Below are 17,217 nucleotides of genomic sequence, written 5' to 3'. Positions count from 1 at the left end.
GCCCAGCATATTAAAAAGGTGTTATGCTAGAGAGACGAGTCGCAGTGCCCGAGGTGTCTTTCTGAAACCTCCTCAGAAAGAAACTGCCCCAGGACAACCCGTGAACCACCCCTGCGGTCCAGATTATTCAGAGCGCACATCTGAAGCCCCCTTGTCGGAGCCCCCTCTGTTCCTGCAAACCTTTTCTGAGGACAACCACGTACATCAAATTAGGAGGCCTGCGTGGTATTAACCTCCGCTGCCACCTTGACTTCTGAACCAATCGTCAGAGGCTGGCCGTGGCAGTGGCATTCGGCGATTCAAAGTGGAGGGCAGCGGGGTTTGTGCTATCTCAATCCGTGGTCACCGGGCGGCAGGAAGCAGTGGCCTGGCAATCAAAGGAGCTGAAGGGGGCGAAAGCGGCAGTCCGATATTGGGTTTGAGGCTCAGACGGACGAGTTAATGAGATGCCTGCATTTTACAGCGGGAAGGCCACTGCAAAGTGGCCCCTGCTGGTTGTCACAGTGATTAATTCCTGGCCGGGGAAGGGGGGACGCACTGGCCTTGCAGGGCCACGGGAGTGTTGGCCTCGGTGTCTGATTGGAAATGACGTGGACGGATCTCTCTCAAGGTGCTGCTATTGTCCAAGACTGGATGTGACACATGTACTTAAATCCATCAAAGGCACTGGGATGCTTTGAAGACTTGAAGACCAGACGAATGCATTGGGTGAATGAGGATTTGTCGTTGGGTTGACTTCCTTACAGTTCTCCATTGGGTGTGTTCCGGTGCACTTACAGTTCTTTGATTGTCGATGGGTAGTCATCAGAAGAAGTGGGATCACTGCACACCCCAGTAGCTTGGCTTGTAATGGGAAAATGGGTCAGCTGCGGCCACCTGCAAAATGATGTGAAAATTCACAATGTGTCACTTTTGTATTGGAACAAAAGTGATCATTCAGACCTGTTCCTGTTTGTCCTTTTTAATTGGAAGCCATTCAGCGGGCATGGTGTTTGTGTTATTGCTATGGCAGGTGGAGCACTGCGCCTTGTTCAGCTGTACGGCTTTGATGGCTGGCCCTGTGCTGTGCATTGGGTGCTCTAAATGCTCTGCAAACGCTGGAGTGCTTTAGCATCCCCTCCCCATCAGGGTGGCAGAGCCGGGAGCCGTGGCGGCGCTGCCGCGTGTGTAATTTGCGCAATGCTAAAGTGCCGTGTGTGAGCGCAGCTTGGAGTGGAGTGGACGAGGGTGGGGGTGTGTGGGGGGGCATTACCTTCCTTAATAGAGTGGACTAAGCCTGCTCAACAGGACTGCTGTAATTGAAGTAGAATCCTGTGTGTGTGCGTGTGTGCGTGCGTGTGTGTGCGTGTGTGTTTGCTTTCTGGATCATGAAGTGTTTAAAGAAGGCACTCCTAAATATACATCTTTAAGACTCAGCCGCTGGCCACAGCTAAGGACTCTCTTTTATCTTTTATTTTCTAGCTTTTATCCTTGGCTCTCGAGAGATTCTGGGTGGTTACCGTTCTGGCACCACTGTAACATGGCACTGCAGGAATGATTGGCATGGATCACATAATGACTCGGTTTTCACCCATCTCCAGCAAAATCGGGTACACATAGACAGGAATGTGCTGATGTGCATGGCTGAGTTTAATTCTGCATCCTCACAGGCAGATTCGGGACTGCTAATCAGCTCAGAATTGTATGCTCAAATTATATGTATGCTTATGTGTATATGAATACAACCATATCTATATTTATATGATAATATAAAATCAGAAGTAGTGCTCAGTTCTATCTGCTGTGACTAAGGCACACAAATACACCTACACACCACCACATTTATTTTATTGACATTGCGTTTTATAGCTTTGCTTGGTTGCTATGGAGATGCTTTCACTGGTTCTCGAGATTTCATTTGTTGGTGAAACTGGATTTTGAGAAGTATTGTTTATGTTTTCTTTTTTTTTTTTGGATAGATGAAGATATAAATGTTACTTTTCAAGGGCCTAGGCCGAAGCGGGAGTTCACACTGCAGGTTTCTGTTTTTTTTTTCCTTCCTTCTCAGTGACATCTGTGTTTAGTTTTGACACCTCAGAATGCTTCTCCGGACAGATGAATCACTTCCTCTCTGTGTCTCTGTGTCACGGACAAAATATTGTTTGCCGACTGAAGGCAAGAGGAGCGTCTCCCTGGAAATTGTTTGGCGGACAAACCTATAAGAACTCATGGCGGAGTGTTAATCCACGCTGTCTTTCAGCAGATGCGACCCCAAGAAGTTGTGAAATTAGAAGGCAGAACTGGAGCGGGAGAGCTCCATCACACTTTCTCCTTCCTGTGAAGTGCCAGACTTCCTCTTTGTTGAGCGCGCATTAGTCACCGGCTGTTAATGAGCGGAGCGGAAGAGTGGAGGCTATCTCTATCTCTCTCTGCGGCTCTCTGGCACGGAGTTAGTAATGGATTGTGGCAGAGGGAGAAAGAGATATCAACAAAAGGTCTGTTTGGCTGCATTCAGAGCCTGAGGGCCCATCTGGTTCAGCCCTGCTGGTTATATGCAGCTCCATTTGCACATGCCCCACAGGCCTCTACCAGTTTTTCTTGCATGTCATATTCATATAGACTCCTCACCTGGTGAACTGTGCGTGTGTGTGCGCATGTGAGTGCTATCACACGCGTGCACATGTGTGTGCAAGGGCATGTGTGCATATGTGTGTATGTTTGCATTCACATACAATCACTTACACAAGTGCCCATGCATCTGTGCTTATGTGTATATATGCGTGCATGTGTGTGCATCTGTGGGTGTGTATGTATGCAGCAATAAGGAGTTCCAGGAGCTCCAGTAATAAGGGAAACAGGCTAGTGAGGAGGGCGCCCTGAAGGAGATGTTTTCCTCTGTAATGCGCTGGGGCTTCCTCGGCTGTTATGTGGCACTGCACTGGCTGTGCTCTAACAGCATCACAGAGGCTGTGCAGAGGAGACGGGGCAGGGGGGAGGGACACAGCGCTCCGCGCACTGGAAAATGGGGCCAACATTACCCACATGCTGCAGCCACTTTCTGCTCATCAAAAACGCCTTTTAGCTTTTATGTCCCGGCACATGTTTCCACTTACTATCAGTGCTCATTTACAGTTGAATGCCACATTAAGGGATGAATGAATTGTTGTGATGATCATCAATGAATGGCTGAATCTGTATCTGTATCTGTTATCTTTGTGCACTGAAAAAGTCCTCCGGAAATGCAGACTTCTGTCAGCCAAATGGGAGCTGAAGCGCTAATAGTGAAATGGTGGAACAGATCCAAAGGGTCTTACAGCCTGACTTAATGGGGACTTAACATGGAATTCAGTCATCAAACTTTGCAGTTGGGTTAAGTTATTTTGAGCAGATTTTCGAGACATTTTTGGTTGACGCTAATTGAAGTAAAGGAGGGCAGGTGTGTTAGTCATAGGAAACTGTCTGAAGTGGTGTTTGTGCCTTTGAAACAGAAACATGTGGGTGTGTAAAGACAAGGGCCCATAACTGCTGGCGTTGTGGACAGATGTTAGTCTGTGAGTGGTAGACAGTGATGGCACTGATGTCACTGTGTGTCTCACAGCCCCTCTTGGACGCCCTTGCTGAACTCCCGGAGTGGTATGGAGTCAAAGGGATGCAGGCCAACTGGATCGGGGACTGCACCGGCTGCTACTTTGATTTCCTCCTAAAAGTAAGCCACCCTTCGTCCCACCGTTCACTTCCTGTTTCACTGTCATTCACTTCCTGTGAAAGCAAAGGAAGAATTATTGAATTTTGTCATGGTTTTATCCAAGGGGCCAGCCTAACTCACATGTAGCTCGCACAGAACAAGACTGATTATCTAGCACAGTTTTCACCAGAAGCAGTCGTTGAGTTAAGATGTTGTAAAGTTTGACCTTGTTTTATACAGCATCAATATATACTTTTTTTATACTGTCAGTGAGAGGTCAAGAGTAGAGTGTTTTCAGGGAGATTTCCGTACTGTTGTAATGTTTTCACATTACTTCTTAGATGAAAGAACGCACTTATTATTTCTCAAAGTTCAATGTGTACTTCTGTTATGGAATTGCTTGACCCTGATTATATTGCTCTTTGAAATGGGAGGAAAAATGCACTGGGAGGAAATGCCTTGCTTATTAAAATCTTAATCACATCTCGAAAGAGAGGAAGGATTATTGTCTCTTCAGGGCCCATGGAAGTGTAATAAATCTGGGGTATGACAGAGGCAGAATGGGTAATTAAAAGTGCTGCCAGCAGTCATTTTGTAAACGGCATGCAGGAATGTGTCAAATTAGATTCGAAGATTGTAGCGGGTACTCTCCAGATACTCCAGAATGTCAAAAAAATGGCTTGAATGTTTTATTTTACCCTGCGATCTGTGTTTGATGGCTGCTTAGTTCTCTTCCTGCCAAATAGCTCCATCCTAAATCGGAAATCATTTTGGGTTTGAGTGGTTTTATTTTTTATTTAATCTATGGATATATTTCCAGAGCTCTTGAAACCCTCATGCTCATAATAACAGCATTGGGTGATATTCTGTATACAGTGCATTACGTAATTGTTCCTGTAATCTGTTATTGTGCTGGCATTTGAATTGCCATGTGATCATAATGAGAGTGTGATCTGTTACAAAGCTACTAATGTGGAACACAGGTGGTCGTGGTTGATGTAAGTAGACACTATTATTTTTGGGGGAGAGACACTGGACCTCTGTGGAAGTGTTCTTCAGGGTATCTGTTAGCATTGTGTTTGGAATGGTACAGTCCCTCTGTCGTGTATATAGCGTTGCACTTACACGCTGATCTAGGCACGCACTTACGATCTCAGAGCTATGTTTAGCACTGGTGTTTGCTCAAATACGGTTAGTGGTGTCCTGTTTCCTCAGCTTTTCATACCTCTTCATCACAAGCAGTTTGTTCTGCTAAATGACAATAATGTAGTGTAATGTAATTGTACAGCAAGTCAGCTATCCTGTCCTTGCCTCTCGCTGGTGTCCCGTAGGTGAGCGGTGAGGAGACAGGGGAGAAGCTGGCGGCCTACACCCCGACCCCTGAGGCTGTATTTGGGGCCGCCTACCTCGCCATCCTCCCCTCCCACCGCCTGCTACACGGCTCTAGCCCCCTCCGCCCCGTCCTGGATGCCGCCTTCCAGTCTGGGAAAGGTGAGGGGGGAAAACTGCCCAACGCTGCCATTGGCTGGGAGCCCATGAGACATTTGACTTGTTTCAAACGTGTAACTTAACTTAGCACTTAATTCAGTATCTTACTGGCCTCTTGTAATACTTCTCAATAACTACTCTTAGCATAGTGATGCACTTATTTGGAAGTCGCTCTGGGTAAGAGCGTCTGCTAAATGACGTAATGTAATGTAATGTCACTTACACAACCACATAATTTAGAGAAAACTAACAAAATCTCTCTCAGAATGGTTTGAGAAAGTTAAGGAATCAAAAGGTTTCTACTGTTGCTGGATCAGACTACTTGGACAGTACCAGAAATCCTTGTCTCTGGGATGTCACTCATAGAACGCTTCTAGGAAGTACTATATGCTGTTTTAAAGGTTATTTCCCACCTTGTGTTAAGATGGGATTCTGACCTTTAAGCTATAGCTAGTTGGTGCAGATGCAGTATTATCCTCAGAGAGCTCTCCAGACATGATCCCGACGTCAGTGAGAAAACGTAGATGAGCATATCTTCGCAGCATTTTTGTAAAAACTGTGATACGAGTTGGACAGCAGCAGCAGCCCTGTAATGATCTGGGAACGGGCTGTCCGCTCGTGTGCCGTGGCTGCGGGCGAGAGCGTGACGCCCTGGCAGCCCGTTTTGAACAGGGAAGCCGTTCGTTGGCGATGGCTTCTCATGTGGAATTTGCCTGCTGTAGGCTGCTCAGCTCTGTGTCGAAAACTGCGTGGGTGTCGCCTGGTGTGTGTATATGTTGGGGGAGGAGGTGTCGCTCCGCTGCTTTTGCTGCCTCTGTGTGTTTTAATTGGGAATCCCAATGGGGGGGGGGGGGTGTGGGGTTCTCTCTGACGAGTTATTGTTGTTAATGAAGAGCCTTGGGAGGGCACACCTAATTAACGTGCTAGTCTTCCTCTTTTTCCGCCGTGACCTTTGACCCCACCCACAGACTGCCTGACTGCTGTCACTGCCCTCAACGTGTTCACCGGCCGGGAGGTCCCTGTGGTCATATCCGCCAAGACAGAGTTTGAGGGTCATCTGGACACTGTGATTGGTGAGTGTGTGTGCGTGTGCCTGTGTGTGTGTTTGGTTGATGCCACTCTACTTATGTTTCCATTTTATGTGTGCATGTGTGTGTGTGTGTGGGTGTGGATGTGGATGTGGATGTGGGTGGCTGGGTGAGTGAGTGAGTGAGTGAGTGTGTGTGTGTGTGCGTGTGTGTGTGTGTGTGTGTGTGTGTGTGTGTGTGTGTGTGTGTGTGTGTGTGTGTGTGTGTGTGTGTGTGCGTGCGTGTATGTGTATGTATCCATCCATGTATGTGTGGTTTACCCTGAGGGATTGAATAATGAAACCTCTGCACCAACTGCTACTCTCCATGCTTTGACTTTTCTCTAGCGATTATGCAAGCAAACATGTTATCTTTACCATCCGTGTTACAGCTGCTTGTTGTAGTAATTTGTAACAAATTGTAGTGCAGATGTAACCGTTAGTATATCATCAGGACTTCTGACCCCCTCCCTTCTCCACACGTGAATAGTAGGGCGCGTCCAGCCCTCGTTTCTGCTTTAGCTTTACTGAGTTACTGTATTTGTATCCTAGAGGCGTGCAGTTTTTCCATCAGTTTATTTCATTGTTTATTAAATTTAACCTCTACTAACCAAGTCAATTAGGAACTAATTTTCATTTTTATTATAATGACAACTATGGGAAGATAGATAGGGAGTGGCAGGGATTGCATAGCCAGCCAGCTGTTGGATTGTTAGGTGGCCAGACTGAACAAGCCAGATTGGGACTTTGGCCACCACAACCAGGTTAACACCCCTACTCTTTAGATTAGCACTATGGAATCTTTCAATGTCCACACTGAGTAAGGATTTTGATTTAATATTTCATTCAAATGACCACACATCATACTGCACAGTTCCCCCATTTACATTCTGGAATAGAAAATTTACATGGTCCATGAGGAAGAATGCTTCCTGCGGCCCTGTTTCCAGCAGCAACCTGGTTTTTTCTGGAGGTCCCATAATAAACAAGCCCAGTCTCACTTGCTGTTTGGCCGAAGAAGGCAACACTGGTATTGGTGGTGGCTACATTTGGTGAACAGACACAAGGTTCAGAGCATTCATTTATTGAACCTGAAACATGTCCGTTACAAGCCCTGAGAGCCCTGAGGTGCCTCGGATTGTCTTGGTACCAGCCGAGTGGGTCATTTATAGGTGGACTGGTCCCAGCAAGTGTGACAGTTGATAACATGCGTGTGTGTGAAACTGTGACAAAGTTGGGCTATGTTGTGTTTAAGCATTGCATTGTGTGTGTGTGTGTGTGTGTGGGGTGTTCTACATAAAGCAGTACGGTCACTTTGTCTCTTCCTTTTGCAGACACTTAACAGCAGTCTGTGTGTGTGTTATAAGCAACTACTGTTATCCTTTTCGTCCCTCTCTCTCCCTGTCTCCCTCCCTCCCTCATTTCTCTGTCTCTCTCTGTCTCTCTTTCCATCCATCTCCCTCTCCTCCTCCCTCTCCTCCTGTCTATCTCTGTGTCCCCTTCCTTTTCTCCCTCTCCCCCTGTCTGTTTGTATCTCTCCCTCCCTCCCCCTCCCTGGCAGGTATTCCTGACAGCAGTGTGGAGGAGGCGTCGGTGGCCGTGGCGCTGGGTCTGAGCTGGGACACGGTGCTAGAGAGCCGACCCGACGGAACACACACACTGCTCAACTCTGCAGAGGTCTGCGGCTCAGGCGCCTCATCTCCTCCCCCCCTCCATTCCTCTCCGCCTTTCCCGCTAGCACCTCCTCCATCCCTCTGTTGTCCTCTCACCACAGCCTCCTGTATCGCTCTGTTCCCTTCTCATCAACACCTTTTTCTCTTCTCTCACACTCATCACCTCTTTTCTTTCCTTGCCTCTTCTGCTCACTACCCAGCACAGTTAAACTCTGATGAATCTCTTAATGGTTGGTGCTATTATGTGTCATAATGCCTTGATGATTTCTGGCAGTCAGAGTGTCGTACCCTCAAGAGCTAACTGATTAGATTGGTTTCGGTCAATCAGTGGTTGACGGCATAAGGCAGCTCCACCCAGGGTTAATGAAGCCACGCTGTCCCATTGATGCTCATCCCTTTTCCTTTTTTATCCCCTTCTACTCCCTGCCAATGTAACAGCAGGGGCAGGATCTCAGCATCACATTTCCCTGCTGATTGTAACCTGCTGCACAGCACTTGGTTTTATTTTAAGAGGGTTGTTGTGAGTATTTGGTGTTTAATTGTTGTCTGCTTTCACACATGAGAGAGCTGTGAGAACTGAGAGGAAATTGCTATTGTCTCAGTATACCATTAGACATGAAATGTTTCTGATTTAACGAATAGATTGGTAGAAATATGGTACTTAATCAAACTGACTAATTTGTCTGTGCTTCACTAGCAGAGGAAGCAATATATTTTTTTGAATTGTAATTGGATTGTTTGATATGGACGCTAACTGTTCTCCTTTTAATTTTTGACAGATACTAAACCCTTTTTTCACCTGTCTCCTTCAAAATATCGACAGTTCACAGGCCTTACTAGACAGGAGGCCTTTGACCCCATCACCCAGAAGGCCAGAGAGAAGAATGTGGGTGGTCACCTCACCAGCTCAAAGCTCCGTGATTGGCTGATCTCAAGACAGCGCTACTGGGGAACTCCCATCCCCATCATACACTGTGCCTCTTGCGGGCCGGTTGCTGTGCCTGAGGAGGACCTCCCCGTCATCCTGCCTAAACTGCCCTCGCTCACTGGGAAGGGGGCATCCCCACTGGAGGCTGCCAAGGACTGGACCCACTGTCACTGCCCCAGGTCAGAAACAGAAAGTCCTTGATGTTCAGTTTGAGGTTGTCAGTGCAGTGAAACAGGGCAATGTCCAAAGCTCCAGAATATCCTGCACTGAGACTCGATGGCTGTGGGTTTGACCCCCAGATGGTGTGCAGCAAAGCTCATTGCTTCTCTCTGCCAGACACCGTGAATCACAGACATTGACTGTGGAATTGATTGCTGCTCAGTACAGAGTGCTGTCCTACCGCTGATTCACACCCCGTGAAATATGGTGTCAGAGGTGTGCTGCCCAGTCTTGAAGGTGGCTTCCATTGTGGTATGCTGTGTTTCAGCTGGGCTACGTGATCTCACGAAGCTTGCTGTCAGTAAAACAATTGTGAAAGATGGATATAGGCAGCATGTCCACACATGTTTAGGTAGGGTTAAAGAGTCCCTGTGTGTGGAAGAAGAACCAGGCTGTGAGGAACCAGGGCCCTCTTTCTGTGTGATAATCCTGATCTGGCCGCGGTCATCCACACTGTGCAAAACAGTTCATTTCAGCCCAACCATCCATCTGCTTAACACAGTCTGTTTCACATATCACATAATGTGACCTTCTTGTGGTCACCCAGTATTGTTTTTCAATAAAAAAAATGCTAGAGGCCTGTTTTTATATTATGAAAAAACAAATCTGAGTAAGCAGGAATTATGAGATGTCAGGGATAATGCAATTGCGGATTTCAGTGGCATTCATTTTATTCAGTCTTCTTCCGTGTGTTGAAACAGCGCCAACTTGGAATAGTTAAAAAACCCGCTGGTGATGCTTTTAACTCTAAGAGATCTGAATATCACACCTGGTGATGCATTCTGTATCGACACGCCCACATCCGCGGTTAACTGCTTTATGGAGACAGGAATTACAATATCCTTTTCATTTCCATAATATGGAAAACAACATGATATACCAGTATTGGATCACAATCAGTCAGCTTACATTAAATTCACCTAAAATGCAGCAATTGCCCATTGCTGCAAATTGTGAATATTACAGCAAGCAGTTAAAAAAATGTGATATGAAGTCTTGGGGATGTTATATGGGGATAGTAACCTGGATGATCTGTATTATTCTCATGCAGTCAGTGTGCCCCACAGTGAATCCTTTCTAAAGTATGGAATTTGTCCAGGTTGTGTTTTGGCATCTGTATAAAAGCAGTAGTCTGTGCTACTGTGTGTAGAAATGGAAGCACCTCAACTAATTTGGGGATTTTTCCAAAAACCATAGGTCACGGACCCCTCCTCTAGCCGCAACAGATACTACTTTCTCATGACCGCTCTGTGAGTGCTTTCTGTTTATAAATCCGTGTTCCTGTAGAAAGAGCCAAGGGCCCTCCAGGAGTCAAACACTTGAGATAAATGCACTTCTCTCTCTCAGCAAAATTGATCCATTAATGTAACAGACCCTCCTGTCTGACTGTGGGAGTTGAGAGCGGCAATGACTCTTCCAGTAGATAATATGTATTAAGCCTTCAAAGTGATGCTGGTTGTTTTGACAGTGATGCCGGCCTTGCGTAATAAATGACGTGGAGGTGCTGTAACATCGTGAAAGCGAATCATTACATAAATCTGCTGAATTTGCCTATTGGGCAGAGCAGTGAGTCAGTGCATGTGTGAGAGGATTGCTCAGATGTAACAACATGTGTGTGACAGTGGCACCTCCGCTGGTGTTAATGCAGATGGGATCCTCGTAAACGCTTGGAGCTCCGCTTCAGCCCGTACCGCTGTTGTAAGGAGAGATCCGACAGAGGAAAAGACTAGTTTGAGGCGGTGCGCTGAAACCGAAACGGTCAGACGGGGTGGGTTAATGTGGGTCTCTCTTCTGATAGGCAGATTTGTCTTGTGTCTTAGGGTAGGGTACCGAAATGAAAGGTGAGGAAACCATCACCCCCAGAACTGGATTTAAAAGGTGAAACCATTTTAATATCTCTTTGAATGTAATGAAGAAGAAACTGATGGATTAAACTGCTATTTTGAGATTTTGACTTGTCATTGTAGGATCCTCAGGGCATGCACTTAATCTCATAGTTAATCTCGTACACACTCACACAAGCACGCACACATGCACATGCACGCACACACACACACACACGCACACACACACAAACACCCACCCCTTGCACTCGCAAACAAGCACACAGACACAGACCACACACGTGCACGCACACATACATAGACAAATACATACTCACATACACACACTCACAGGTGCCACCACAGAAACATGCCCACATGCACATACACACATACAGAAAACGGACCTCATTCTGCAGACAGTTGCTGATGTAATGGAGGGGGGATTAAGGCGGACTCTCACTAAGATTAGGAATTCAAGCCTTCTGTATTGAGATTAATATTTCAAAGGAGATACGGCCTCACGCTGCACCCCTGCACCCGTCCCTGTCTGTTCAAATCGTCATGGCGGCCACTGCAGGAGAAGTTTCCTGTGCGGGGAAAGCTCCTCGACTGCATTCAATTAAACGGGCGATAGACCATAAGAAATGCGTAGCAGCTGAGAGATAACACAGGAGATTGCACTCAGAGGTCTGCTTCGTCCTTGTAGCAAACTGGAGTGGGGGAACAAAAAAAAAGAAACTAATTTCCTGTGCATTGATATCCTCTTTTAACTGATGCTTTTCAGAGATGGTCTGCCAATTAAAAAGCTGCATGAGGCCAGCCCTGTGGAAAAAAAAAGTTAGCAGCTTCCAAGCATGAAAGCCAGTGTTTTCGCAGGTGGCGAGAGAGCCTTCTTCACCCTTTGTTTGATTATGGCCCAGCGAGTTTTTTTTTTTTTTTCTTTCCTTGGGAAAGCAAGCTTCTCACCTTGGCACCAGCTGGCACAGCAGCCTGCCAGTCTCTGAGAGCCCCATCTGCCCGGGAGCTCACCGCCCGGCGCTGACATTCGCTGGCGCTCTTCCCCTGCCTATAGTAGGAGCTTGGGGGCCCTCCGTGTGCTTGAAGAGCGCCCGTTCTACTGTCCAATCTGCCCGCTTCCCCGTGCTTCGGCTGGTAATTGATGATAATGCAGTCAATTATCCACATCTGTTACCGCTCAGTTCCTTTTCAAGTTGGTTCGAATCTGCAGTTTACCAAAATAGACAAAGTGGATTTGCTCATACAGTTTTCATGACGCCTAATGAAACAGGACAGTCACATAGAGTAGACCTTATCCTGGACTGCTGCTACGCTTTGGCCGGAGGCTTTAACTCCAGTTAAAACCCCATAATGATGTTGGACCCCTCAGTTTTGTTAATGTCTGTTTTCTGTTTCTACCTATTTACTTTGATACCAATTATACTCTGCAATCCTTTGAAGTGCCCCAGGTTGAAAACCTCTGACATGGAGCTCTTACACCAGTCTGTTAATTGTGTGTGTATGTTTTTCAGCCTGTGGGTGGAGGGGAGATACACCCCTTTCTTCCTTGAGGGATGGGTGGGGGGGGGGGGGGGCTTCCCCCCTGGAGTGGTGTTGTGATGGTGTTTGGCATGGGATTAGTCTACTCTTGTGAATTAGACATGAGAAGGATCTGCAGAGCTGGCTTGCTTGTTTGTTTTTTAGCTTACCGTGCGGAAACAACTCATCTAACAGAGGAAAGAAACATTCTGTACAAGAGAAGAGGTGTGTGATCAAAGGGTTATTGCATTATTTATCAGTCGATGAGACAGCCTCATCCAGAATGACACGCATCGGTTGCATGTCGCATATTATCCATTTCTGCATCTGGATATTCTATGAATACAGGTTTAGAAGCATGGGTGGAATAGCAGTGCCATAGAACTTAGCTCATGCAACCTACTAGCAACAGGAAAACATCCCTAACCACTACCCCACACGGCTGACCAAGTCAGAGTGAGACAGTAGAGCTTGTACCAGCAGTCTTTAACCCCTTTGCCGATAGTGGGATCGTGTGGCTCAGAGCGTGTCACTGGGGCTGTTGCAGCTGACAGTGTGCGGCCTTGCTGATTGGTGCACTGTTCAATACCGTGCAGTTCTGTTGCTGTGGTTCACTTCCCGCTCTGCCGTGTGAGGCAGCCCGCTGAGCGGGACGTAGGTCAGTGCAGATTGGGTGGCGGCTGGGAGCCAGAGGGGGTCACGCTGTGCCCCGAGCGATCGAGAGTGTCTCAAAACCAGGGCGGAACGTGGTGGCAGAATTCTAGAATTCTCTGCTGTCTTCCTCAGTTCGCGCGCATGTTGCTCCCTACCGCACTTCACTCACTCACAACAGGTTTGTTGTGATGAAATGAAAGTGCACCTACCTTTCAAGAAATTAATCTGCTACACCTTGCCTGTTGCTTAGCAACCTCTAGGCACTTACCTCATTCTCCTGGTTCCGTAATAGGCAGGCATTGGTGGATGAGGGATGATTGTCTGTGATGAGAGGTAATCTCATTGCTGGGGCTGCTCGAGGGGCAGCAGTGTATGGTATTAAAAGACGAAGTAGTAGGGGGTCTGGTTTGCACCCTTTCCATGTCACCACACAACGCCCATATTTGTGCTGAGATGGAGCTGTGATTATAGTCTGTGATGGCAAAGGCGGCTCAGGGATTGTAATTGTGGCTGGGTGTCTATTCTTTTGAGACTCATTACCGAAGAACTGTCAAGTGCTGCTAGTGTGGCTGTGTGCAAGTGGCCGAATTTTAAATAGCATCTTTTTCATGCTTTAAAAGAAGCTGAAAGATGTGTGATTTAGTGTTTCAGAAACAAAAAGGGTTGTTTTGTTCTGATATCAGGGGTTAGGATAACAGGATTTTAAAGTCGTATGCAATCCCAAGTACAGCAACTGAAATATCACCATGGAAGTGTCTCACAACGAGGGATAGTCACTCAAGCCATCTTGTATAATGTGATACAAGATACAACGTAGTATCTAAAAGTCTAATATGTAAAAATATAGGGCTTCTTTCTCTCATTCCAATAGGTGCAAAGGCCCGGCACGGAGAGAAACGGACACGATGGATACGTTTGTGGACTCGGCCTGGTACTACTTCAGATACACAGATCCACAGAATACACTGAGGTAAGAGTGGCAGGGACCCTGTGTGAGCTCGCTCTCTGGCTTTCTCTCTCTCTCTCTCTCTTTCTCTCTGTCTTTCTCTCTCTCTCTCTTTCTTTCTCTCTCTGTCTCTCCCCCTCATGTTCTCTAGCTGTCTGTGTCCTGCACTTTCACCGTCTTTCTCACTTTTTCTCTCTGTCCCTCACTCTCGCTGTCTCTCACTTTGCCATCTCGCCCGTCTCCTCCCCCCTCCTCACCCCCTTGCTGTTTGTCAGGTGTGTTGGGCTGGATTTTTTGGGGATAGTGGCCCACAGCTGATGCTGTCAGACTGTAGAAGGAGAAAAATGAGCGCAGAGAGACAGGGAGAGTTCGGTGGGGGATACCAGCTGTCGAGAAAAAATTCAACAGCGAGATATTAAAAATCTAATCTCTCTCTCTCTTACACACACACACACACACACACACACACACACACATGCACTGCTGAACTGTCTGGATGTGGAGATTATAAACTCAGGCCTGTTACCTGTGATGGCTTCAGAGATATGCAGAGCTTGACAAAAGAGATTAATTTCAGAACATCAGGATATCCTCCTCCTCGAGTGACCTTCCAGCAAAGCTGGTTACTGAGGCGAGGTTTTTTTAGGTGGACAGATTATTCTGTAACAGAAGAAGCAATCAGATTTGTCTTCTGTCTGAAAAGAGAGTTGTCGACCATATGACAATAGCGGGGGGGTGGTGGAGTGGAGACTTAGGGAATCAATCCAGCGCAGCTTAATTCTCATTTAGCTAGCTCAGTTATCATTAAACATTATTATCGTGGGTTATTTGGTATCTCAGTGGGCGGTCATGCGTGGGTCTGATTCGCAGTGCTGTTTGTCTTTTTTCGACACGTGGTGAGTTTGCACAAGGGAGCCACCAGCCTCCTCAGGGGTGAGGGAGCACCTGTGATCTGAACATACAGCCCTCCCCGAGTTAAACAGCCCCGCCCACACAGAGACCTAGTGTTCTGGAGCAGGCCACGGGCGTGTTGCCTCGTGCTAGGATTCGTTTATCCGCAGATCAAAGACGCTCATGGTCAAGTAGGCTTAACAGGCATGCTTCTCTCTCTCTTGTGGCCAAGTCTGTCATCGAAACAGCAATGGAGGGGGTGAGGGAGGGTGTCTGTGCAGACGGGTGGCACCCTTCCCTTTTATAGCGACAGACTCCTCTTAGCTCTAAAGACCTAAGAGGAGCGTTTTGTAATTGCAGAAATGTGCTGTGGTCTGGTCAGAAAGGATCCGCCATGCGTGTAGTGCTTTGTGTGTTCCATGTTTGTTTGTACGTGTGTACATGATTGATGTCCTTGTTCAGAATAATTCTGATTCCTATGTAACCCTTAAACTCTCTGAAGCACTCTTGAATTTGAATTTGATTTTAATTTAATTAATCAAAAGTTTAATTTTAATTTAATGTCAAAATGTTACATGATCATGGCCTACAGACATATCAGTATAAATGCTGGACCCCCCCCCCCCCCAAAATCCACTCAGGTGGTCAGTGTGGTTGGTCTTGTTTTTTTCACTTCCATAATCCACCATACACCTTAATCGATTATGCTTGCTCGTTGGTACACTTCTCTTGAGTATGGTCAGTCTAGCGGTACCTTTGGTGATTAGATGCTGTAATTTTCTTTTTTGCAAGGCTGCCCCCCAGTGGATATTACTATGCATAGTTATGGTTTAATATGAAGTGTTGTTTTTGGCTATTTCACCCAGAGAGCTATTCATGTAAGGTGTTTTTTTATTACACTGTAGATCCTGTTTCTCTGTAGCTGTCTGTGGCATGCCTGTCATGTAGCCCGTATCCTGTATAAGTTTTGGGAACTCCCTTCTCCGCCCTGTCCCCAGGCCGTTTGACCGTGAACAGACAGACCACTGGATGCCGGTAGATGTGTACATCGGAGGAAAGGAACACGCTGTCATGCACCTGTACTATGCCCGCTTCCTCAGCCATTTCTGCCAGGACCAGAACCTGGTTTCACACAGGTATGGCATGACATCTGGTATACAGTATAGTACATGTACACAGTGCTTACACACTGTGATGACATGCAGGTATGGTACACCTGCACAGTGGTCACACACTGAGATGATATACAGGTATAGTACACGTACACATTGCTTACACACTGAAGTGATATACAGGTATGGTACACCTGCACAGTTCTAAAGTATACAGGTACAGTACAACCGTGCATTTCTATAAAACATCAAAGATGAATGGCTGGAAAAGAACTGGTAAGACTGACTGATTCTAGCCAGGCATTGGCTGATTCTAATAAAAACTGATTTGGTGTGTATGCTTGTTGTGGTTTTGTGTGAATGTGCAGCTGTATGTGCTTGGGTGTGGTGTGTGTGTGGTGTGGAGTTATATATGTGGGTGTGTGTGTGTGTGTGTGTGTGTGTGTGTGTGCTAAACTGTTTTGTGATTTTTTCAGGGAGCCCTTCCGGAAACTGCTGGTCCAGGGTCTCATTAAAGGTCAGACATTCCGGTTGGCAGATAGTGGTCAGTACCTGAAGCGAGAAGACATTGACTTCTCAGGTGAGCCCGATGTTAAGAAGTCCTTCTGGGGGGTATTGGGTGTGTTCATTACCCCTGGGAGACCGTGTGGAGCACCCAAGGGTCATAGGATTGAATTCCTGGGGCAGGCACTGCAGTTTTCATGAGCTTGAAGCATTTAAGGACTTGAGATTTATGAGAAAAAGAGCTCATGGTGTCTTTTTAATATATACTCCAGTCTGACACTGAGAATCAGACCATAGCATGGACATGAGGCTGTGGAAAGGAAAGCATGCAGATATTAATGGCCTCCTCCTGATTTATGGAGCACACTAGCTCTGTTGTACATAGAGTCAAATATAGCTTCTGCTCTGTAAATGTGAAGAGTTACTCAGAGAAACCACAAAAAATGGGTCCGTTTGACATCCCCCTCCCTCTCCACTTCTCTCTTGGGTTTTGGGACTTGATTTGGCTTTTGAGTTGCTAGGCAACTCTGTAAATAGCGCCGCTGAAGTGACTGCGTGGCGGTAATCGGAGGGAATGGCTCGGGCAGCCGGCCGCCACATCACAGGGCTTCCTGACAGGAGAGTCAGAGGAGCCGCGGCGAATTAACTCCGATTATGTCCGTCTGTTTGAGTAAACAGATGGGGCAGATAGTCAGGATGTCCTCCACATT

At 46.8% G+C, this 17,217-nt stretch overlaps 1 protein-coding gene across 1 annotated transcript in view; it reads left to right on the top strand.

Annotated features, from left to right (window-relative positions):
* lars2 (leucyl-tRNA synthetase 2, mitochondrial) overlaps positions 1–17,217 on the top strand; it is a 43,274-nt gene that overhangs the window by 14,729 nt on the left and 11,328 nt on the right. The window contains exons 8-15 of the mRNA XM_036537841.1: positions 3,578–3,685; positions 4,996–5,155; positions 6,121–6,225; positions 7,780–7,895; positions 8,715–8,998; positions 13,926–14,024; positions 15,890–16,027; positions 16,480–16,583. Of these exons, the coding sequence (XP_036393734.1) occupies positions 3,578–3,685; positions 4,996–5,155; positions 6,121–6,225; positions 7,780–7,895; positions 8,715–8,998; positions 13,926–14,024; positions 15,890–16,027; positions 16,480–16,583 (1,114 nt within the window). The remainder of the gene's footprint in view (positions 1–3,577; positions 3,686–4,995; positions 5,156–6,120; positions 6,226–7,779; positions 7,896–8,714; positions 8,999–13,925; positions 14,025–15,889; positions 16,028–16,479; positions 16,584–17,217) is intronic.

Source organism: Megalops cyprinoides, chromosome 10, assembly GCF_013368585.1.
Source record: "Megalops cyprinoides isolate fMegCyp1 chromosome 10, fMegCyp1.pri, whole genome shotgun sequence".
Lineage (NCBI taxonomy): Eukaryota > Metazoa > Chordata > Actinopteri > Elopiformes > Megalopidae > Megalops > Megalops cyprinoides.
The sequence above is the reverse complement of the archived record's forward strand: the minus strand, read 5'-3'. Positions and strand labels throughout refer to the sequence as shown.